Source organism: Erithacus rubecula (assembly GCF_903797595.1).
Source record: "Erithacus rubecula genome assembly, chromosome: 3".
In the NCBI taxonomy this organism is placed as follows: Eukaryota; Metazoa; Chordata; class Aves; order Passeriformes; family Muscicapidae; genus Erithacus; species Erithacus rubecula.
Genome location: NC_136689.1, coordinates 89081499 through 89106225, shown reverse-complemented (window position 1 = coordinate 89106225; position 24727 = coordinate 89081499). Strand labels below are relative to the sequence as shown.

Sequence of the window (24727 nt, the reverse complement as noted above, 5' to 3'; positions counted from 1 at the left end):
TATGTCTTTATCAATCAATCCTTGCAGATTTTCTTCTGTATTGATCTTTTTTTCCAGTAAAACTATGTTTATGAGAGTCTGTTAACCTGCAGTTAATTTTATTAATTATTTTTTTAAATTTTAATTAACAGAAGAACTCAACACTTGTGGACTAAGGCACACAAAACAGTCAATAGTCAGAAAAATACACAGTAATTGTCACTTGCTTTGAAAAACATGAAGTGTACCAGCTTCACAGATTTTAAAGAGTTCTGCAGAACACACAGTATCTCTACACATAATATGTTGACTGTGTTTCTCAGAAAAAAAAAAAAAGATTAATTTTTAGGACATGAATATTTCAAATGATAGATTTAGGTTCTGTCCATTAACTGTTAACACGTGAGACTGAACTTTTTCATTAACTCAAAAACACCAATTTCTATGATCCTATTCCTCACACTATTTAGTGATGAAATAAAACTAAGATCTGAGATGCAGTAACACACCGCATGATCTGAATACAGTCTCCATTTGTTTGTTTTCACATATAATCACAACAATCAAAATAAAATACATAGTTACACTTACCCCTGGTGGCTTGTAGATTACATTGTCTCCGCTAAATCTCTCTGCTTTTGAAATAGCCCTACAACAAACCAACCAGTAAGCATGTCTTAGTACAGACAAATAAAATAACTGAGATACCAAAACTCATACTTTAATTTCCTATCCTTTCCTTACTTTTTTTCCCGTACATAATTTGAGAATTGAAATCCTTCATTTTTAAAGTAAACTGTAAAGTGACTCCAAAGAAACTTGGCCTGCTTGGATTAAGAGGGCATTAAGGGAGTCAGCAAGATGCACCCCTAAGATCAGTAATCTGAACTAAAGGCATCAAAGTGACAAGTGATAAATGCCAGGACAGTTTTGGGTAAAGACCATCAGAGAATTAAAAATAATCTTGAAGATGCAAAGAGAAAGGTGGATTCTTGTTTGCATTTACTCTTCCTGTTCCACTGTTTTCACTAAGAATTTACAGGGCTTTGAGGTGTTCTATAGGGACAAGCAATAAGAAAACGGATGGCAAGTGATTCTCACAGTCCATTTTACCCTCAGAACACATCTGCAGAGAAGACACAGCATGCAGTTTGTGGCCATGGATGATAGGTGTGTACCTCTAAGACATACAATTCCTCCTTGGAATTCACCTTACTACCTCATCTTGGTAAGTTACTCTCTTGCCTTTAGAATGTTTTACCCCAAATCACAGCAAAGTGCCCTGAAAGCTGCTAGTTTGTACTCCAAAATTATCACCTCTTATTCAAGCAAGCTGGAACAGCTGTGTATCCAATGGAGGAGACAGAAAAGAAAGAGAAGTCAAATTATCTGAATTTACCTCACTGCAAGATGACTGCTAATCTTCCAAGGGTCTGAACAATTTCGAGTGTCAAGAAAAATACAGACATCATAAGGCTTAACTCAAAGTACCTATGTTATATTGATTTCTTTTGATCTAATTATCCTTTTCTTATCACATACAAAAGGTGCCTTGCAGAGTTATGTTACACCACCAGTACTTGCATCAATTAAGAGATGTGTATTTTAAAATGCATTTTTGTATTCCCAACATGACTCTCCTCATAGCGTGAACTGAGGCTTCCTAGTGACAATCATCACTGAGGTAAAAGAATTGCATCCCAAATAAACCTTCATAGAATAAGAAAGTGAAGCCATAGAAGCCACCTGCCCAACCACTGCTTGCTAAGCTGATGATAATCTATAATGAAATATATGCTGTAGGGTAGCCCTGTGGTAGAACCCAAAATGTCCTCTTCTGTGTTCTTCCACTCCAGTAGCTGCAGTTATGACTGATTTTTTTTTTTTTTTCAGATAACCCAAATAAAGTGGGGACATGATGTGAAAATCCCAAATGCCTGAAGATACACCTTTTTAAAACAACTACTAAAATGGAAACATTCCAGTTGCTGTTTTGTCTTTTTTTGAAGCAGTAATGTACAAGGTGAATCTCTGAAAAGCATACAACCTCCCCACCCTCCCCTGATGCATTTACTTGCTAATGTAAAATTAAAACAATTCCTAGATTTATTCATTTCTTCCAGGTTACTTACATTCTACTTCTAGTTCATCATAGCTCTTTTAGATAAAAGTATTTTCAGCTTTTTTTTTTCCTGTTCAACATTCTCTTCCACATTCACAAACATTACAGATTCATTCCTCTCTACTTCTAAAATCTACCTCTAACAATCTCTTCATCAGATTCTTCATCTATCTCCTCCTACTTACAAGTCTTCTTTCAATAATCTTGTTCTGTGGTCACTTCAGATCTTAATAGAACTCTAAGGACCAGTTGATTTAAGAACAGCTTTAAGCATCAAAATCATCTGCAACTAAGTACTATTAACAGAGTTTTTAAATAAGCTATTAAAACTACCTAAAGCCAGAATAATTTTGGCACAATGGGACAGTTCTGTCTTGACAGCAGTTAGTCAAGCAACTATTCTTCTCCTGTCAAACTGATTGTTTTATTTTAGCTTAAGAGAAATTTGAACATCACCACTCAGGTAATCTCCCCAAACCATTTTGGTAGCTGTTGAACTCTGTCCATAGCAAAACCAAAAGTCATTTGCAGAGGCTGCCAGGATGCTCAGTCAGAAGAGTTCAATTGATCAATGCTAGCTCCCCATGAAGAATTTTGCTATGTATAATCTGAATAAAAACCACTGATCTGTAGCCAGCATCTCCCTTGAAAGTCTTTTCACATACAATTTTTTAGGAAGCTGAAGAGCCCCAGCTACTGAGAGATGAAAACATTTAGTTCCCAAAGTTGCTGTTGGGAAGGCTGTACATTAAAGCACTAACAGCTCCAGGCTAGAAAGGGAATGGGTGTCTGGAGATAAGAATAATGATAAACCTGCTGTGCAATCTGTATTTACACAAGCAGGTTATGAATAATCAAACTGTGATCCATTCTACTATGTCTGCTTATTGCTAATTTCCAAACAAAAAATAAACCCCCCATAGCACCTACTTCAAGAACAAGTGCCCAAAAACCCAGTGCAAACACTGAGTGGTGGGAAACTACTTCTCATCATATGCAATTGATAAACAGCAAACCAAAGATGAATAGAATCAAAAAGCAGGAGAGTGAATATTGAAAGTAGTGCTATCTTCAGAAATAACTTAAAAAACTTATTAGTAAAAGACTGAGAAGTTGAATGAGGTGCAAAAAAATAGCATAAAATTCTAATAGCAACTAAGACTAGCTGTGCTGAGAACAAGGACAGATGCACCCATCAGAAAACACTTGAGATAATGGCACTCACTGGGGATAAGACTTGCAGACCACAGATTTACAAACCATGGCCAGGGCTGCTTACACAGTCATAGCCTTACCTAAGTGGGGACTGAAGGAAGGAAGGGAAAGCCATGTGCACTCCTGCACCTACAAACACTCTCCCCCACCCTCAAACTGTTTTTAGAGACATATTGGAAGAGGCATCAGTGACTGATGAAAGGTTTTGTTCAAACAGATGAAACATTTTCTACCATGATACATCCTCTCAGTTTCTCTGCTATTCTCCACTACATCTAATTAAAAAAACTCCTGAGGCAACTCTGTGCAGCACAAAATCCAGCATAACCCACACAAATTCCTTATTTTGCAACAGTGGATAGACTGGAAACCACTACAATCACATTAATGCTCAATCACTTCAAACTGGGCAGTGCTGGCACATTAAACACTGCAGAATGAATCTACATTTTTATTTTATTATGCTACTTAAAAAGTGAATCCCTCCCAATCTATTCTTCTGATTAGTATTTTGAAATATCACTGTAAATCTGTACAAGGAGAAATCAGAATTCCTGCAGGTTTTTCTTCTAGACTTACACTATGTAACTCATCAATGCAATTTTCTTTCTAAGCTATTACACTGTGCAGTAACATAAAATTTGCATGAAAAAGGCCCAGGAACAGAAATTAGGTATTTTGGAACAAGGTCTGCTCCCCTAACACCAAGAGGAAATGAGTAAGCAACTACTTTCCTTACAGAGAAAAGAAAGGGGAAAAATAAAACTTTATGATGAAAAAAATCCTCTCCCTCTAATAATGCTTTGGGACATGTTTTTTGGGACACAAATGTCTGTCATTCCCCCACTCAAACCTCCTCAGGTACCTTTAAATTATACTGATAAAGAATAGTAAAAAAAGAAAAAGGAAGCAAAAATAAAAGATTACTTTCACTGCAAACATTAAGGCAAGGATGAATTTTGTCTTTCTAACACCTTAGTGTATTTATCTATTAAGGTTTAGTCTCTTCAGTTATGCCACACTGAAAATAATAAAGAAATATATTTAATTAAATTATATAGACCTCATTAACAGAATTTCAAAAATTAAGTCACAAAATCAAGAATTTTCAAAACTTACCCAAAAGCAGAGAGGAACACACAATCATCATGCAAAATATTTGCTACTCTTTCAAAGGTTCTGTAATTATCAGAGTCCTTTTGCTCAAAATACCCAATAATATTTCTTCTGCTGCGCTGTAAAAACAAAGGTTGAATTATAACTTGCATCAAATTATCAAAAACTGTCATTACTCCTTATAGATATTAAATACAGAGATGCCATTCAGTCAACAGTTAGTAAATGCAGAAATTATTTCTTTTTTGCCTTTTCTATACTCAGAAGAATCCTTGTGAGCATTTTTTGGTGAGGAGTATTAAAAGTATCCTGTCAAATACAACATATGATTATTTTCAAATTTTTAAAAGCAAGACAAATACCTTAGTAGTGGAGTGAATGCAGCTCAAAGTGACTACACCAGACTAATTTGTAATACTGCAAATGATCCAGTTTTCCACTTAATTTACAAAAACACAAGTTAACATTGAAAAAAGATCTTGAGAAGGAAGAAAATAGAAACACTTACATCAAGAGAAGTAATTTCTTCCAAATCCTGGACCTCCCGAATAGGGTTACTTTTCTGCTGCCTGATGTAATCTGCTATTGCTGTCACAGATCTCTGGCCCCTGTATTCCCTCTTCATCATCATGCCATTCCGGAAGAGTTTCAGAGTTGGGTATTTGCTTATCCTGTACCTCTGAGCTATGTCAGCTAAAAAGAAATTAAGAAAATGAAAACAAAGCCTTATAAATACAGAAATACACTATACATGGTTTCTTATGCATGTATATGTCTGCCTGTATGTGGAATCTATGAACCAGTAGTCCTGCATCTTTAAGCAACAAGATGGCAAAAAAAACCCCAAAAAAACAAACAAAAAAGCCCCAACAAAAACAACGCCCCCAAAACCGTCATGCCTATATTCCTCCCATGTACCAATCTTCATAAAGAAAAATATTATCAAAATCTGCACTAAGCAGAGACTCAACTTGGTCATGTATACTCACTCAGTACACTTCCTACAAACAACTAGGAAGGCAAATTTGAGGGCATAGTAGGAACATGAGAATCTTCAAAGCTTGCCAATCTCAGTTAAGCCACTTGAGAAAGCGTTAATAAAATAAATCATCTATTTTTCTTTAAACTTATGATTTTCATCTCAACTGTAATGCTGGAAATACAACTGTCATGTCTAAAATGTTTGAGAATGCAAACCCTGTGCAAAGTATTTTTTGAAGGCTGTGAAGGCCAGAAGACTGCTGTTACAGTTCTGAGGTGTTCAGGTTTTGAACAAACATAAAATTCCAGGTTTCTAAATTAAGGCAAACACATCTCTGGTCAACCAGTATCATCATTCCCTTCAAGACACATCTTCATTCATGTCTATACATGCAGTCCAGTTTTCCTCTAGACTTGGACCACACAGAGCTTTACACAACGAAGTAACATGTATTGGCATTAATCTAGGACAAGAGCACTACTCTTTTCATCTTTATGTAGCAGGTCTGTTATTTATTTATTCACAAGACTTACAAATGTAAAAGAATAAAAACAGAAAAAGGTTTTTAAGAGGAAAATTAGAAGAGCAGCAAAGAAGAAAGCTAAGCAGAAGCAATATAGTCCAGTTTCCCACGCATGTGCATCCTGTGCCCCTTAACTTCAACCACCACTAAGGCACTAATGTGGTTCTTTACTGCACCCCAGCAGAGTCCTTACCATGTCTCTTTGTCCCCCTTTCTAAATCCCTGGAACACAGCAAATTGCAACAGGAGTTGCAGCTAGTTCCCAGCCACACACTGATGGGAAAGCTCACACATAACTAGCAAGTGATTCATGGCACACTGAGCAGGATCCAGCTGCCTCGAGTTTTTACAGCAGCCTTTGCTATGGTGTAGAAACTGGGTTTGTGCATCTCCAATATTCAGTAACTGCTTTAATCAAAGTTTTAAAGTAGTTAATAGCTTTGAATGCTCTTCCCCCTTTCAGATGTGGCTGAAGTCCAGGAAAGAGCTTCACAATTTTATGAGGAGGAACTGAAGAAATGAGGTGACCATATATATTTTGGGTTCTTAGGAAAGCAAAAATAAAAACAAACAATAAAGACAAAGTATGTAATGTCAGATAGATTTCCATTTCCCTATGACTTTTGCTTTGCTTAATTATTTTATTCCCTCCTGTTCATTCCTCCCCAGAAATAAATATAGGGGAAAAAAATCTCACAGACCCTGTGAAAATTGATTATCTTTTTTTACAGAGTGGGAAGCAGTTTAGCTATACCTCTGGACCTAATTTCAACTAAATGCCCCCAAAATATGCCCATCTTCCCTGAGCTACTTAACCATTTGAGGAGACTTGTTCCAGTCAACCACACCACACTTTTCTAAAGGAAAGACAGAGTGGTGAATTCAGCAAACTGATTGATCCTTTGGAGACTGAAGTTCCATTCAGTCAACAGAGAGTAGAAGGCACGGCAAGGGTGGCCTGTACATGTGTTCTTACTTTTCATGGACTCTTTACAAGCCATAGGGTACCCTTCAGATGACCTGGATTAGCCCACACCAGGAAGGCAACCAAGTGGTGTCCATGAGCACATGTGGCACAGTAATGAATGATGTGAGAACAAATCCACTCTGACAAAAACTTCCCTTCTCAGTTATACATTTACCACAAAGCAGTTTTGCTTTCTGTCTTACACTTACTCTTTTTTAAAGAGAATGGAGAAGTCTGAATTCCATGCTGCCTGGAGACCTCTCAGTGAGACCATCAGTAATTTCAACTGCTGCTAGAACAGTACTAATCCTACTTGCAGCCTTTAGTTACTGAAAACGGTCTCTGTACCAGTTGCACAGCTTAGATGAGTCTGAGAAGTGAAAACAAAATGTGCACAGCAAAGGAATAAGAACCAGGTCTATTCCACAAAAATGTTCTCTAGCCTCTCCCAACTTCAAAGCTTAGTCCAGTTCCTAAAAATCTTTGCATCACTATAAAATAGCACAGAATTCAGTCTATCAATTTTTACTAAGAGACCTTGATTTGTTTCCTAAATATCCCAGAAGTGCATTTCTTAATGCACTAATTACAGCTAAAATTATGGTGAAACATTTTATGTCCTCAGTGAAGAGCACTTTTATTTCAAATTCATACAAATTTCTCCAGGGAGGATGCCAATATATTCAGCATTAATGAACATTAGATTAATAATGTTTTCTTTCCTTAAACTCTACCACATTTTAGTTAAAGTACTTAAGAGCTGCCAGCAAGAAGGTGGCAAGTACAGCAGGAAGGAATCACTTTATATTTGCTTGGTAGAAGACAAACAACATCTGCAAGCCAGGCATTTGCTGCCCTTCTCCCCTGCTGATAGGAGGACCTTTGGTCTGACAGTACACGAGTTGACTCAACCTTGACCAGGGTCTGATAAGGGACAAGGAGCAGCATAATGTGTCAAGATTTCACAGAAACACATTGAGATTAATCACTCCTCCTGTTACAGAACTGCAAGGCAAGACAACACCAAACCCCACACTTTTTTGTCTCACAACATGGACTTTTCTCTCATATTATTTCCACAGCTATAGGAGGATGCAAGGGCTGAAGAATGGGCATTCAGGGGGTTATGCAGGTTCTCCAAGATGGAGATTGCAGGACCTCAGGATGTGGATCTTCATCAAGGGCTGAAGTTGTGCAAGAAATTAATGTTAATAAATGCCTACTTTCAAAGCTGAATTCAAACATTATTTCATAAGTCAGTACTTGCATGATCTTTACAAATTACATTGAGATTCCATGAATGCCAGTATTTGAACTAACACAGAGAAATGACACTCCTACACAACTCAGTATTTGAAAACCATCTTTTTACAAAAAATAAAATGCAAGTACATGAAAAATTGTTTGAATTAATTCAAAAGTTAAATAGAGTAAACCTTAAATGCTTCATTAAGCCCTGGCATTTGATACAGGTAGAGTTAGCATAAGCAGTGCAACTACAAAATTATATTCCTTTTAAAATTGGAAATACACAATGCAAATACATGAAATATTGCTGGAGCTCATTCACAGATTGCATTAGTTATAGTAAATCCTAAATTAAATTCAGAAATATTTCCTGACATTCCCACTGTCCATTTTCTGATGAAAAGAGGTATTTGACACAGACAAGGACAACCTACCTAAAAAAAGTCTCCCAACTACAACTTTATGATCTTTTATTTTCTTCAGATATGAAGGTACCTAAAAGGAATAAACCTTATGTTTGTATTTTGCTGAATTAATCATTAAATCATAAATCCAGTGTCTGTACTACCAGAATAGTTTCACATTAGTTATGATAGGAAGCTACAACACACTTGGTCATCATCTTTTCTTCTATAAATCAGAAACTTTGAGCAACAGCAATGACTGTTGTATTCAGATAATTCCTCCTCATTTTGCACATTTACCTGTTGACATGCAACCATTTCCAACTGACCAGACCTTTTTCCACTATTCATTCTGCCAACTCCAAAAGGAATATCTTAGTCACCCAGTTCTCTTCAGAGATGCACTGTATTGGTAGATACTTCTCCTGAGCAAAGTTCTGTCTTACAACAGGGAAGAAACAGCAGCTCTTGTTTTGAAACAAACTTTTGTGTGAAACCTGACATCTACACATTTTCTAAGACATCTCCCATGCCACCTTCTGAGCAAGATCTTTAGGAAAGCAGGTTTTCTGAGCTATCATTTGTGATCTGTATCTTTATCGTATCTCTTGCACTGTCACCCATTTCACCATTGTCAGAGCATCATGTGTTTCTCTATTCAAAGGAATACCAAAGGCCATTTTTGGGGTGTCTCAGGCTTTTCTCATGGTGTCTACACACATTACTCAAGTTACAGCTTCAAACAAGCACACAGCCAGTGTCTTGTTTCTCAGAATGCTTCAGAGCACACCATTCCAGGTTAACACCACAACACACTATCCAAAGTTCAGATAGCTAGATACCATGTCACCAAGAACCTCAATTCCATAGCCACCAAGTTGAAATTAAATGTATAATGAATGACGTGCTGAAAAACTCCACCAAGACCCACTGTATTGAAGGCTCCCACCCACAATATAGCAAAGAAAGTCCTTCCCAGTGAAGGACCAGCAATACTTACAAGGGTCACTATTAACTCAGTACACTGTTGTAATTCTTCAGGGCCATAATTCACACTATGACTAAACAAATATATAGATTTTAAATCTATGGGACTGGTTCTCAAAAAACGTGTCCAGTAGGATTCGAACAATACTAATAATTATCCTAAATGCCTACCTCTTTATATAAGGCACCACCTGAAGAATTCACATACTGAACATACTATATATACTATAACAGCCTGAAAAGTTATCTGAAAGAAAATCAAAGTTTCAAAACTCAAGCCCTGTAAAAATAACTTCTGAAAATACTCAGTGTCCCTTTTCCTAGAGGAGAGGGGGGTGGTCTTTTCATGTTGCCTGAGGAAGAGCTAGCACAAACCCAAGGTACTGCATTTCCTATCTTTGGTGTTATATGATGGTTGTAGGAGTTGCACAGCTACATATAGAGAGAGCTTGAATTTTCTGGATCTAATACTAAACTTTATTTTGTGTGTCAAATCATCTTAACTCTTCCTTACCTTTCTGCAATATCTTCCATCTCAAAAGTAACAAATTCTTTCAGCTGTATATTTGAAGCTGGAATGACCAAGTGAGTATTCTGCCTGCACACTTGAAATCAGTCAACATCTTTTGAAGTCCTTCAGGGTACCCACCAGGGCACACTACAGATGACAAATGAAATCTGTCTTTGATAGGTACTTTTTACTTTCATAACACACCATAAATTCTCCCCAGTTAAACTACTGCTCTTGTGACACTTGCAAGCAATCATAAACCCTGGCAGAATACTCAGAAGCAGAATTAGAAAGAAACTTGGGAACCATCTGAACTAGGCACACTACTCCAGTGATTGTGATAATGGTGACTTGTATGATGGACCTAAACAGATAGAAGGAAAGCAATCAATATTCTGTATCTAACTCTGGTAGCAGCTCCTGCTGCAAAGGAGCTCCAAAACAGCCACGCCTGCCCTAAGCAGGGCCTCATCAGTAGGCATCCCACAACCTTCTGACAGACTAATAAAATGGCTCTCCTGAGGAGTGCCATCAACAACCTCTCCAAATCACTTACACTTTTTATTTTATCCAAAGATAACTCTCTGATTTTTTTTCCCAAGCAAAGTGACAAGAATACAATGAAATCCTCATGCTTGTTTAGAGTTTCATTTAGGGTTCCTTTATGAACTTCCAAATTTGTTATCATTTAACAAAGGCACAGTAGCAACACAATCTCATCCCTACAGACTAAAATTAGTAACATGAGCACACATTGCAGGAACACACAGAGAGTAGCAGCTCATGAAACTGAGGGAAAATACCATTCCCAGACACATTTTGAATGGAAGATCAACAGTTCCCTAAACAGTCTGCCCAGCAAAGCATCTCCTTACGTATCCCCAGTGAGAAATTGATTTGTTTGGAGGCATAAAGATAAATTCAAACTAGGTACTATTTTTTATTTAACTCAAAAACCAAAGAAAATCATGGTGCAGTGAAATCAAACCCCCAATATATAATACTTCAATTTACAAAAATTCTATACAACAGCTCCTCATGTTTAGAGAAACTGTCCAAAATATAAACTCTTCCCCAGAGAAACATGAGTTCTAGATTGCAATATTCACTTACATAGAACAGAAACACAGGAAATCTATAGCACCAAGTTTCCAACACCCCTGCTTAACACAAATGATTTAAAAAGCAAGGAAAAAAAACAGCCAAAAAACCCCAAGTAAACAAAAAACCCCAAACAATGATACAAAGCCTTCCTAATAATGTCTGTGCAGTAAGATCTTCTGTAATTTTACACGGAAGATCACATTTACTAGGTATTATTCTTAGATGAGAGGTGTCTAATTTTTAATTACTAAATTGAGTTACTAAATTGAACATATCAAAGCCATCAAAGATTTTAACAAGACACAGCGTAGCACAACTCGGATACTTAAGTTATAAAAGGATGTGGTCTTGGAAAAAAAAAAAAAAAAGAGTACCTGCTTCTGATTTACATTTAGTGCATTACACAGCAGCTTAAATAAAGCCTGGTGACTTTGCCTACACATTTCAGGTATAATTATCTTCCACAATACTATAAACCAGTGTAAAATATAACACATACAGAGGTTTAATATAGTGTCAATATGCATATTTATAGTTATAAAGTTAATAATTATATAGTTAACTATATATTTAATATAGCTACAATATGTACAAGGGACTATCACTTTCCAGAAAAACATCTTTATATTGGCTATAAGAGCAGACAGAACGATGGTTTTGTCATTAGGCATCAAACATTTGGCAGTACATCAATAATTCTCTTGAATTTGCTTTACCCTCAGAAGCTGGTGGGAGCTGTTGGGCCCTGCAGTGTGCTTCAATAATAGTGCATTAAATAGAAAGTATCTATGCCTGAGTGACCATTCTGAAAGCTGTTTTTGAGTGGCCAGAAATCATGTATTTGGATTCCCTACAGAGCCTTGGACTCAAAAAGAACCAAATCATTTGTAATGCAAATAATCCACCATCTCTAGAACACCATTTTCATAGTGAATTACTAGTGGTATGAAATCTACATTTGATGGCATAACAAACTACCAAAATATTGACATAAAACCTCTAGTGTTCCTAAAATAAGTAAACACATACAAAAGTATAAAGCTTGAGTAAAAAAATCCCAAACCACTAACAATCTTGACACCAACATTCAGCAAAATACTACAGCAGGCTCAACCTTGATAATACATTAATATCCAATTTATTACTGAAAAGCTGCTATTGTACACATTAAAATCCAAGGACATGCCCAATAACTGTGCATCATGAAATGAACCGTTGTTTAAAACCCAGCAAATAAATACTAGAAACTAGGAATGCCATGCACAACTTTGTTACTTCAATTCAAAAAGACAATGTAAATTGCCTGTCAATAAAGTACTTTATTTTTAATTCTCACATTTTACATCTTCTGCAACAGCAGCCATGCTCCAGAAATAAAAAAAAAACTAAAACTCCTAGCTGCCACCTACTACTTAGCCCACTACAAGTACTCCCAGGAGAAGGATGAGTAACAAACTTTTGAAGTGTTTCAAGCACTTGGTGGGGGTCAGAAAAATGTTTCCTTACTATAACTGCTAAAACAAGAACATCTCATAGCTAAACACTGGGTATCCAGCAGCCCAGACTCTCTGAGTCAAACAAGTGAAGCTACAGCAACTAAAGTAAGGACTTCAGCAGTTAGTTTAAACCTTAAGAATAAAAGGCAACTGCACAGGCTGATGTTACTATGTTCTTTAGTGAGAACTTTCTATCAAGTTTTGTTGTACATGAAAAGATCAGTCAATTTCCAATTATGCTTGTTCTTACAAATTAACAGTTTTAAAAAGCCCAAATAGTATAATCAGTACTGATTAAACAAAATTTCTGCTGTTAATACTCTTTGGGTTTCACAAGCCACTGTAAAGAAGTTATTCCTAGAAAGGCTGTTCTCCAAAAAGCACAAAACAACACAGCTGATTCAATAGTGTAATAAAAATCCTGCTACTATCCATTTGCCTTTCAATGTGCAGCAGATGTTCCTCACATTTTACTTATTAAGGGATTTAAAAGGAACTTTAGGGATTAGTAACAGCATAAAATAAGATTTTGCATATCATTTTCATGTATGTATGGGCATGGGGAAAACTCAACTCAAACAGACAACTGTTTTCTGGCATGTGTAACAACAGCAGAGCAAAGCTCTGATCCCTGCCTGGCTGTGTGAAAGGAACCTTACAGCCCCCACCATAACTCTGAGATGGAAAGAAGATCTGATCAGAACATATTCTTCATGCTAACAGTGGTAGGTGATCCCTTCCTCTTCTTGGTTGTGAAGACTTGCATCATTTGTTGCAACAGCCAACCTCAATGAGCCAATTCAATTTATAATCACAGCCCTTTTGTCCTCATTAAATGAGATAGGCTGAACTGATAAAAAAAAAAAGATGTTGATGGATGCAATGAGAAAGAAACATTGGAAATTACCTTGACAAATTTGGAAGAAGAGGTTTGCTGATGTAATAAAAGCAACCCAGGGTTAAATGATGAGCCAGATACAGCTACACTTTGCACAGCTATTTAGCATATTCTTCATTACAATTACTAACTTGGTATCAGGACAGCACAGAAAAACCTAAATCGGGATTTACTTACAATGCTGATCACAGTCTACTCTAGCAAACACCACTTGATTCTTATCTGGATATTCTTCTTTGATTACATTAGAAGCTTCCTCAAAAATAGGATGCAGCATTTGGCTGAAGCGGCACCTGTAAACAGAACACAAAACCATGACTTCAAAATATTACTTTGAAATATTTTTATTGATGACTACTGGAACATTTCAATCTTTGAAGGAAAAAGAAAATAAAAAAAAAAAAAAAAAGAAAAGAAAGAAAAGCCATTGGGAAAAATCACATCTACCTGTAATCATCCCAGTAACTGACCAGATAAAAATCATTCAAAAGTAACTTGAATAAATAGGGTGTGGAAAAAAAAGTAATTCTGAAAGAATACATAGTTCAAGATATACTCCCCTGCTTTATCTCCCTAGGAAACACCAATAATCAATTATAAGCCTTTAGGAAATATATTCTAGTTAGAAAGCATGTTGTTAATTTTCTTCTACCTGAATTACCCCATGGAAAGTGATATTAAAGATGTGGTAAAATAAGTTCCTTAGATTGCTGAGATTGAAATATTCACCTACACCTTCAAGAAATATCACAGGTCATTTTCTACAATACAAGTTGTAAGTATTATGCATTATATTATTGCTCAGGTTTGGCAGAATTTGAGCACACTGCTTTTACAGCAGTAAGAACAAAGAGAACCCTAGGGGTCCCTTTTTCCAGTAATGTCAGATTTTGAAACAAATTCTCTCTTTCTGCCCACAGAAAAGGTGGTAGGATTGTAAAGATGCTTCAGTAACTTTAGGGTAACAGTAGTGCACAAGCCCATTGCTAATATGTCAATAACATAACATTTTATATTCTGTCCTTCCAAACATACATCAAATTTTTAAATTGGAGATGCATAATGGCACTATAGAAATTATGAGAATGAGACTTCAAGGAGTAGACTTGCAATAAACCAGCCTGCACTGAAACCCACCTTAAACTTAACACTGACAGCCTGGGGATGCAGTTATGTCTGCAACAGCAAACATCTAAGTGAAGAGCAGATCTTGCTCTCAAAATGCCAAGAGAGCTGAAGTACACCTTCTGAAAAAATCTGACTCTGGGCAGCCCAGTTGTATGCTACACATTTATGAAGCATGTATATGTAACCATGTATATGCTACAATGGCTCCCCATCCCTCATTCTTCTCCACCCTTAAAACAGAGACCCTGGCAGTATGGTATGTTGAGGGGTTATTGCTGTATGTCTAAAAGTAATGATCATAATTAAGGTTGTAGTGTTTTAAAATGACAACCTACTATAACATGAACCTAGCAAGCATAGGCAGAAGGAAAAGCAATCAGGACACAAACCCAGGAAAGAACTGGTTTGAAAGCAACTATTGCATTTTCTATTAGAAAACTATAGCCAAACATGACAGTTTTCAAAAGACAGAAGCTTAAACATTAAAAAAAAACCAACTTGAATAACTTACCAATCAGCATAAAAATTAACTAAAGCAACATCTGCATTGTCTGAGAAGAAAGAAAAAGAAAAAGCCCAATGTCACATTGTGAGGCAAACTTCTCAGTTCTTTTATCTGAGATTATAAAAGTATGTGCAAAAAAACTACAAAAGCAAGTATTTCTAGATAATTCACCATAGAGCTTAGTCTGATTCCTAGAAAACTGCTGGGGTAAATCTTATCTGAAATACAATCTACAACAAATGGGAAAGAGTTGAAAGAGGCCTTCAGTCAAGTGTTCTATTGACTTTATTGATATACGAGACAAAAAAAAATGTAAATACTTAAGGCATTAAGACACACAAGAAGTAATTAAGTGACACGAGTTAAAAATTATTTCTGGATGTAAAATTAAGGCAGCTATATCCAGAAATTGAACTCCAGCAGCTGTTAAGCACTAGCTCTATTATTCATAAGTGTTAAAAACCAGTTAAAAGCTGAAATGCCAACTATTTGGGGTAGAAGACTTATGAACAAGCAGCCTGTCTGTACAACTTGCTCTGGTTTGTCCTTACTAGTCTTATTTAACCTGGATATTATGGCAAAAGATAGCAAAGAAATGTTCAGTCCCCTAAAGTAGAAAAATGCTAAGGAACACTAAAAAATGCAGTAGTACAGGGATACCTATAACAAGATAATGAAATAGTGTTCTTATGCATTCTTTTTCACATATTTAAAAAATCATATAAGGATAAATCTCCTGCCCAAAAATAAAGTATGATCTTTACAGAATATTATAATAATCAACCATGCTTTAAATTGATTTTGTAGTAGTAGTACTGGTCTAGACACTGAAAAAAAAAAAAAAAAAAAAGAAATACATACTCAAACTACAGAATATCAGCCACAGCTTTGTAAAGCAGAAATGCTGACAAAGCAGAAAATTGACAAAGTTACAGAGCAGTTACATATGAAGGTAAGGATGCTAAAAGCCTGGAAAAGACAACATGCTGATAAAGACAACTCTTGAGCAGGCTGGAGAACACCAAGTTTGACTATAATTATGGTGTTAAGATTTTCATTATCAAGGGATATAAGCGGTGAACAGGTAAATAACAAGCACTGAAAAGTTTAAGGGCACCTCCAACCCATGAAACATTGCTTGAAAGTAATGGGATGAATTTTAAAAGCACTTACATTTAGCATATAATCCCTTTTGTGAATTACATTGTATAAAATAATTTTATATTTTCCACTGTAGAAAAGGAATTTACAAACAGCTTTCATATCACAAAGCAATCCCATAACATAAGGCAGACTCTAGTCCAGACCTTAATAAAGATTCCCCACCCCAACCCCCATACTTGAAACAACACCATAACTTTTTCCTGCAAAACCAACCAGATACAGGCAAGTTGCATACTTCTCAGAGGGAAAGGTTTCAGACAAGAAACACCAATCTGTTTAATTTAAAAGATTTCTATTCTATGAACCACCAGAATCAGAACAGTGCTTAACCTGAGGAAAGGCAGAGCTGAACAAGCAAGATACTTAAGGCCCATTACCGTGGGTTTCACTTGCTGCTATTTTTGGGGGGAACTTTTAAAATGCCCTCTAGACTGGTTTTGGTTATGTAATCAAGCATGCCCTTCTGCAAACAAGATAACAGTTATTTTCTTAAGACACTTCAAATTCTCATTGCAATAGATTAGTTCAGACAGCTAATTTCGACCACAGGCATTTAATATTTCTAAGGTGATTGTAATTCATATATTCAAAGCTAAGGTATGAATATTCATTTAATATCATTACAATATTCACACAGATAAGTAACTTCAGACATACAAAGAAAAAAATTATTCAAAGTACTCACTTAAAATGTCATCTATATTTCCACTATCTAGACTTGTTATTTCACTTCTTGCTGGATTAAAAAGCCAAGACACCTAAAAAGAGAAAGCAAACCATAAGGTATGTTTCAGCAGTAAACGCATCTTAGATGACAGCAGTACAAATACAAAAACTATAGATATAACATACTTTCACATTTAAAGCAATATTAGTCATTTCAATACAATTTTCTATTATGGAGCCAGAAATGTTACAGGTAAATTTTGCACATTTAAGAGTAATTTATATTTTCAGTCTGAAGAAATAAATGAAATCCCATTTCAGCAACCTCACACAGCCAAGAAGCATGTGGGCACAGAGGTTTTACCCAGAGACAAGTAATTCCTTCTGTCATTTATAGCACTTGTCAGGCTAAAAAGTTTCTCATTAAGGATTAAGCCTCAATTTCCTACATTTTTATGGCTGCTTGAGGAAACAATTTCAATGCATCTAACTTAACTAGCTACAGTCTTATCTCCTTCTGTATTTGCACTTGACACTGCTTCAGTCCCAGCATGCAATAGGGTTATCAGACTATAAAAACCAAGACACCACATCAGCCAAATCATTCAATTACAAAGCAACATTTCTGTTAGTCTTAATGCAACTCTCATAGCAATACACAGTTTTATGGATGGACACTCATTTTCAGTGCAACTGGCCATGACCTTTTTTCCTAAAATGCAGTGGAAGAAATAGGAGGTAGAGTTCTGCCCCAGGTAAAAGAGGCATCAGTGAATTACAATTTATTTTTGCTTTGAGAGAGACAAGCATGCTAATTTTTGAGTAGGATAATATAGATTCTTGTCTGGGACAAGCCAGTCACAAAGTCATCACTTCCCTAAGCACAGTCAGGGCTTGGAACAGATGCTCTGTTGTGATGCCTTCACATTTTCAATTGATGTATGATTCCTCAGCTGACAGAGGTAACAGGAAAGGAAAAGGAAGGTTTTAGAAGCCAACTAACAAGAATGCTTAGGTCAAGGAGTTGGGCAGAGACCAGAGATTCACAGAGACATCCTGCAGTAAAATGTGGCAGCACACAACACACATGCTATCAGTGTTCCCAGAGACTTATTTACTCCTTGAGGTGCAAAGAAAATCTGCCTATGGCTCAAGAGGCACCAAGGAAAAACACAGCTAAAAGCATAAAGACTATCCAAATAAAACCACATAGAGCAGCTGTATAGCAGGAACCAGTGATACAACATTGATAATGCATTTACAGAAGAGCCTGAGACCTATCCTGAACCTATAGGAGGACCATGACTACTAAGAACAAGCCTCCAGGATATATCTGCCTTTGACACTGTTTACAGTTTATCAAAAAACTCATTTAATGTCACACACCAGATTTCCTAACAAGTATTACAAGTATATATGAAATATTTTATTTTTAAAAAAATAGCCCAACTGGGTACCTGTTTTCCTTCAGATCAGCCTCAAAAATGGTGGGAAACTTCTGCAGTGAGACACTGTCAACAGCCCTAAAACTATCACTGTAAATTGCACACAGGTGAGATCTACAGCAATCAATCACTTTCAATTCTTTCTTTCAATTTCTGGATTGCTAACCAGAAAAATTACTAATGTGAATCACTAATCACTTCCCAGTGAAGATACTGATTCTTTCACATTTCCCATATGGAGGCCCCTGGGTAGTACATAACTTTATCTTACATGGCAGGATGAAAACACACCAGCTGTTGAAATACAAAATATGTACCAGTACTTCTCTCTTGTACCATTCTTAAATGCAAATCTAAGATTTGTGGTGGAGTTTGCACAGTCTTCCTGTAGCACTTCAACTGCCTGAGACAAGTGTCTGAACTGTGGCTCTAAGAGGACCACAGAGAAAAAAACCTAATGGTTGAGCTGTGAGGTCCAGAGATTAAACAGGCAGTGTAACAACACAATCTGCCAAAAAATTATCTGATTAAGCAAGCTATGCAATGCACAAGTTCCAGCAGGCTAGTATTCAGGGAGTTCCTCTGAAGATGCTGGCATTGCTGACTACTGAGCAGCAAGAAGCAGGACTCTGTCTTTGGAGCAAGAAGCTACCTATATGGACCTGGATCCACACCGGCCAAATTATCCCCAGAGAAGCAACAGCAGGCAGCAACCATTAGTGCAGACACCTCCCCATCGCCCCTTGGGGGGGCACAGGATGACAGGTGCTTCCATGGTGCTGCTGGGGGGATGTTCTGGTAGTAGAAGCTATGTTTGTAGTGAGCAACTGGTCAGGTCAGCATGTGCTGGCACAGGTTTGTTTGTATGCACATGCTGCTTTGTTGCAAATGTTAGGTTTGACCTAACCTGTGCACAATTGAAACAGCAGCTACAATTAACAATACCAGTTGGAATATTGCTCTAGACAATAATGGATAGGGTATTTCAACAATATTTTTCTCTGCCATCATTCGATCCTACTGCAGGTGACTTTGTAAATTCAATGTTCTAAGGCTTCAGCTGCCCTGCAAGGCCTCAAGAACCTCTGATCACCCTGAAGTCCACAGAGTTACTTATCCTGCTTGTAATCTTGGACAAGGTTTGTTTACAGAGAAAATCTACACAAGCCTCTAGTAAGCAGGAACTTTTCAGCTACTGCACACAAGCTCTGCATCACCATTCACAGTTGAAAAGAACTTCCTCAGCAGGTCTTGGTGTAACTATTTTCACAGGAGCTCAGCAGTAGCAGTTCATATTGTCTAAACAAACCAAATGGGTAAGATAACAATTTCTTAAACCTTCCTGCTTTTTCTAGCATAACTTTCCAGCAGCAAAACAAATCTTATCTAATAGGATAAGTAACACATAAATTAAACATAACGTAGATAAGGATATTATTTGCAGCTGAGAAAGGGCTCTGTTACTTAGCAGATATGCTTCAATGGATCAGGAACTGTAGTCATATTTGTAGATTGCCACAATACACTTAAAATACATTTAACTTGCAATGCAAATATTTAACTGCACCATGAAAGCACAAGACTTACTAACCAATGCAATTCTCTTCTAGACTGTGCTATAAGCAGAAAAAAGGAATTAAAACTAATATTTCTTTATATCACAAATAAAATTTGGGATTGCTTTCTTAACTCTTACTGTGGAAATGTGGTGCAAGCTGCATGTACTAAGACTAACACCAAAACAAATATTCCAAACATTTTCATGTATTGAAGGTGAAAAACAAATTAACCATTTACCCTATTGTCCCTTTATATTAAAGCAGTGGAAAAATACTGAGACTAAGAACACCTTTCCCCAAAAGTTGCACAAAATCTGAGATAATTGAAATACCTTTCCCTTAGAAGTATGAAAATTTCTGTTTCGTCATTTATATTCATAATCACGTTCTCAAACATGTTATGCTGACTAAATATTGTGGGTGCCAAACTTTCAATAATAAGTAGATAGACTCAGGGGAAAAAAAAAAAAAAAAAAGCATTCCTTGAAGAAATGTCAATAAATATGCAAGACTCACTCCAGCTGAAGCTTTCATTAAGGTATAATGCCTATAAGGAAGAAAACACCTCCTTTTGACCCAGTAATCTTGCTATCCCATGGGATGCAAGAGGGTTTATGATATTACTATTATTAATATTTATCATGAAGGAATAAAAATTTGTATTTAAATTTCTAATAAGCTATACTATTTTGAGAATATTTTCTGACCTTTTTTGTGGCCTGTGCTTGATACCCATGAGCAGAAAACAAGGCATTTTGAGGAAATAACTTCTGAATATCAGCTACACACTTGTATTGAACATAAGTTCTGAAAAACATACTGGCTAAGAAAAGTATTCAGAATTTTTCACTTTTAAATGCAAACTTTGCATTCTACTGGCTCATAGCAGAACGTATGGATGATGGTTCATATTTGTAACTGAAATTAAAAAAATAAATTTCAAACTAGCATCAGAAGATAGCTACAAACTCATTGAAGAAAGCATCTTGAAAAAATAATCCAACAGAAAAATTGATTACTTAAGCACACCTGAAAACAACTCAGGTTTCTGCACTTACATGGGACAAAATTAATTTTTATATTTCTATTTTTAAATGTTCAAACTGAAAATATGAAGGTAAAACTAAGCAGCTATGAAACAAAAAGATTTTTAAAAAATACTTGAGTGAAGCTGATCAAGTTAAATTAGGATGTTTATAATCTACTCACAATCATTTAACACTACAGAAAAATGACAAAACAAATGTAGACGGAAACAAGAGAATGTGGAAAGCTTTACACACTTATAAAGTACGTGGCTGGAGGAAAAAATCAGGAACTGAAAAAAGTGCTCACAAAGATAAAATTTAGCCCATATGAGGGGAGGGAAAAAGAGTAGATGGCATATACTTTTACTCTTCTGGTCCTCAGAAATACTGTCAAAGAAAGGAGGAACATCATGGCTCAGGTTCCTGGGAGTTTCTGAACACAACAGTGCTCATGCTTTTACTGATAAATTTAATTAGTACTGAAATCTTAAGTTTTTCTGATTAAGATTTAGTCCTTACTTGAAGTTAGCCAACGGCTTAGGGAGCCAGTAACAGTCACTTCTGAGGAATAATTATGAATTAGATTTATTCTGACTGTTTCCAATGAAAGACCTCAAAGGATTGCTGGAAAGCCACTATCATCCTCCCAAACACACCATGCAATTCCACACAAGTATCCTCAAACAAAACAAAATGCCTGGACAGAACCTATTCAACTCACACCCAACACTGAACCTCTGCCAGGCTTCACATCATTTTCCCAAAGAGGAAATGAAAGCATATTCAGTTTCCACTCACCTTCTGCTGACAGTATTGCTGTTCAATTGCCATTTCACACATCCAATTAATAAGGCCTACAGGTTATTCAAGAGATTTAGGTCAACCTTTTATCAACATTTTACCAGCACCAGTTAGTGTTGCTAGTTCTTTAATTACTAACTGGAAAGAAGAGACAGACCTGTAGGTTTAATGGTATTTCTTTTTCAAGTTCATTATAGTTTGCATGCTACTTTCTTGCAGAAGATTTTAAAAGTTAAATGTGCATAGCCATAAAATTGCAAGAAAATAAAAAGAATCCAGGTATGTTGCATTCTAGTTCTTTGTGCCTTTATTTTTTTAATGCACATAATGAAATAGAGGTCCTCATTTCCAAAGTAAACTATCTGTAGAATATAGAAAATGTATTCATGGAGCATTATGATTTCTAATTAATACTACACCTGCAAGGCAATCCAAAAGAACAGCTTTCATTTTCACATGCTAAACTTTTCATTTACCTTTTCCTCCTGCTGGGAATTCCTAAAGGCACAGAGCTAAACCATCTTTCTCCTCTAACACAAAATCATTTTACATTTGGCAACCAGGTCTAGCCCACACCTAATCCAGACTGACATGTTAAAGTTACCATCTGAAGTCCAAGCCCCCCAGGACCCCGCTGCTGACTCTCAGTCCCTGAGTATCTCTTTTTTTTTATGCATGCTGCTGCTCTGAGGTCTGTCTGCATTAAACTCCTGGACAACAGGAAGCAGACAGGTTTACAGCCTGCTGTAGGATGACACAAATTGAAAGAAATCCCAGAAGAACGCAATGCCAAAGCTGGCAAGACATTGTAAGAGCCCCTGAATTTTGGCTTCAGAACCATCAATCAGGAACATCTTGCTGGCGGCATTCCCAGAAGCCCCATCATGAACCACAAAGTTCAGAGCAGAGAGGTAACAGTAAATAGAGAATGCTGAAGGAAAATAAAAAAAGAGCATTATTCACCCTCTCAGTGAGAGGAGTTCAACTCTTAGTTGTCACCACTTGATTCCAGACTGTGCCCAAACATTTTCATAACTTTGACTGCAGCCATCCATGATAAATATGCAGGGTTTTCATTGGTAATGTAAGCTGCTTTCATTATAAAACTATGAGACAAAGATCTATTAGTTCAAAACATTAACTAACAACCCCTTCTCAATTATATTTCAGTTTTCAGAGCAATTTTTAAATGGGTAACAAAAATAATTTTCTTATAATTTTTGACTTTTATCTTAAATTTAGTCAGGAAAATTTAATATGCTCAAAAGAAGCTGCTTAAAACAGATTTATTGACTGCAGCTACTAATGTTCAAGAGGACAGAGGAAAAAAATTAAACAGAAATAAGGATAATATTTAATTAGAAAAGTAAAGTTACTTCTTCAGCCTTGATAGACAGTTCACTTTTACGCTGTTTTAGCCAAACTGTGCTGTAACTGCACAAGAGCTAAGTAGAGACCACCATAGCAAAAAGAAATCACACAATTTTTCATCCTCCACATATCTTGTTGTCCACACCCATTTTAAGTGTGTGGAAGGAATATTTGGTGCAGGTATTTGGTGCAGGTGCCTATCTTATTAGTACTGAAAATCTTATTTTTAAATTAAAATAGTGGAAACAGAAAAATTCACAATTTATAATGCTGTCTTGAAAATACAAATTGTATTGATTTGACACACCAAATCAGGAAAAAGAACTTGCAGCTAATGGTTCCTAAAACTGAACTTAACACACAAGGAAAGGAGTTGAAGGATTGTCCCATTTCACTGGGAATAGTTCACAGCTGCAGAGATCTCTCAATGGCCTGATACCACAGCACCAAGGATTTCCAGAAAAATGGGTAAATTAACCTCTCAACAGTTTGTGAGATATCATTAGAAGACACAAGATGTTCCTTCAAAAAGTCCATTGCAGAGATGAGAATTAAACATCATTGCCATAACATGCAGCTCAATGCACTGCATTTTTTTCCACCAAGCTATCAGTAGCAGAATCATGTCTCTGGGCACAAACCTATGGATCACAGTCTTCTATAGAAATGGTTAAGCAAGGGCTCAAAAAATGACATGAGGTGTGTCTAAAAAAATGTCACAGAGATAAGACCTGTAATTTATTTCCAGTTGAATTATTTGTAACTTTCAGTTATTTCTCTTGGCCATTAGGGAAAAGAGCAATCTCCAGTCAGGGTTATGATCCATTGGTTTCCTTGCCTTACACATCCACATAGACAGAACACAGTCCATAGACCTTCAAAAGATGTAAACAGATGTCTGAACATCTGTATGAATTTGTGAATAATGTTCAGAGTTCTCCACATCTTCCCAACTTGGAATCTACCTTAAAGCCTGTTTCACAGATTTAAAGCTATGAATTCAGTTCCCCAGGAAACTAATGACAACTCTGAATCTTTAGATATATTATTTACCAAGCTGCTGCTCTTAAACGAGCAGCTAGAATTCCCCTGAAAAAGAAAGGTCACATTTGTGCAGCTTTTTAGGAAAAAACACCTCATGTTCCAATAACTCTTTCTTTTCCATTTTGCCAACTGCTCTGATTATTTGGCAACAACATAAGGATACACTTTCAAGAAGGAGTAACACACATAAAATACAAATGCAATCTCCAAAATGATTAGCACAAATTAAGCAGCTGTTGCTCTGTATGAAAGCCAGCACCCTCAAGGTCCTCAACTTGTTAAAGCATGATCCAGCAATATGAAATAAAGGGCAGCTCAGTCTTGTCAAGACTTTGGTAAGGCTGATCAGAGCCAAATAGTTTGCTGCCCATTTTCACTAAGTCAAGGAAAAAGGCCTTGTTCTCTATTTTGACCACAGCTATTAAGTGTAAAACCCACTACCAAAAAAATTGTTGTAGACAGTT

At 36.4% G+C, this 24727-nt stretch overlaps 1 protein-coding gene across 1 annotated transcript in view; it reads right to left on the bottom strand.

The window, feature by feature from the left end:
- Positions 1–24727, bottom strand: part of ERP44 (endoplasmic reticulum protein 44) — a 47048-nt gene that overhangs the window by 10562 nt on the left and 11759 nt on the right. The window contains exons 2-7 of the mRNA XM_079300248.1: positions 17035–17107; positions 15192–15231; positions 13730–13845; positions 4941–5125; positions 4436–4551; positions 571–628 (exon numbers count right to left, since the gene is read on the bottom strand). Coding sequence (XP_079156374.1) covers positions 571–628; positions 4436–4551; positions 4941–5125; positions 13730–13845; positions 15192–15231; positions 17035–17107 — 588 coding nt within the window. The remainder of the gene's footprint in view (positions 1–570; positions 629–4435; positions 4552–4940; positions 5126–13729; positions 13846–15191; positions 15232–17034; positions 17108–24727) is intronic.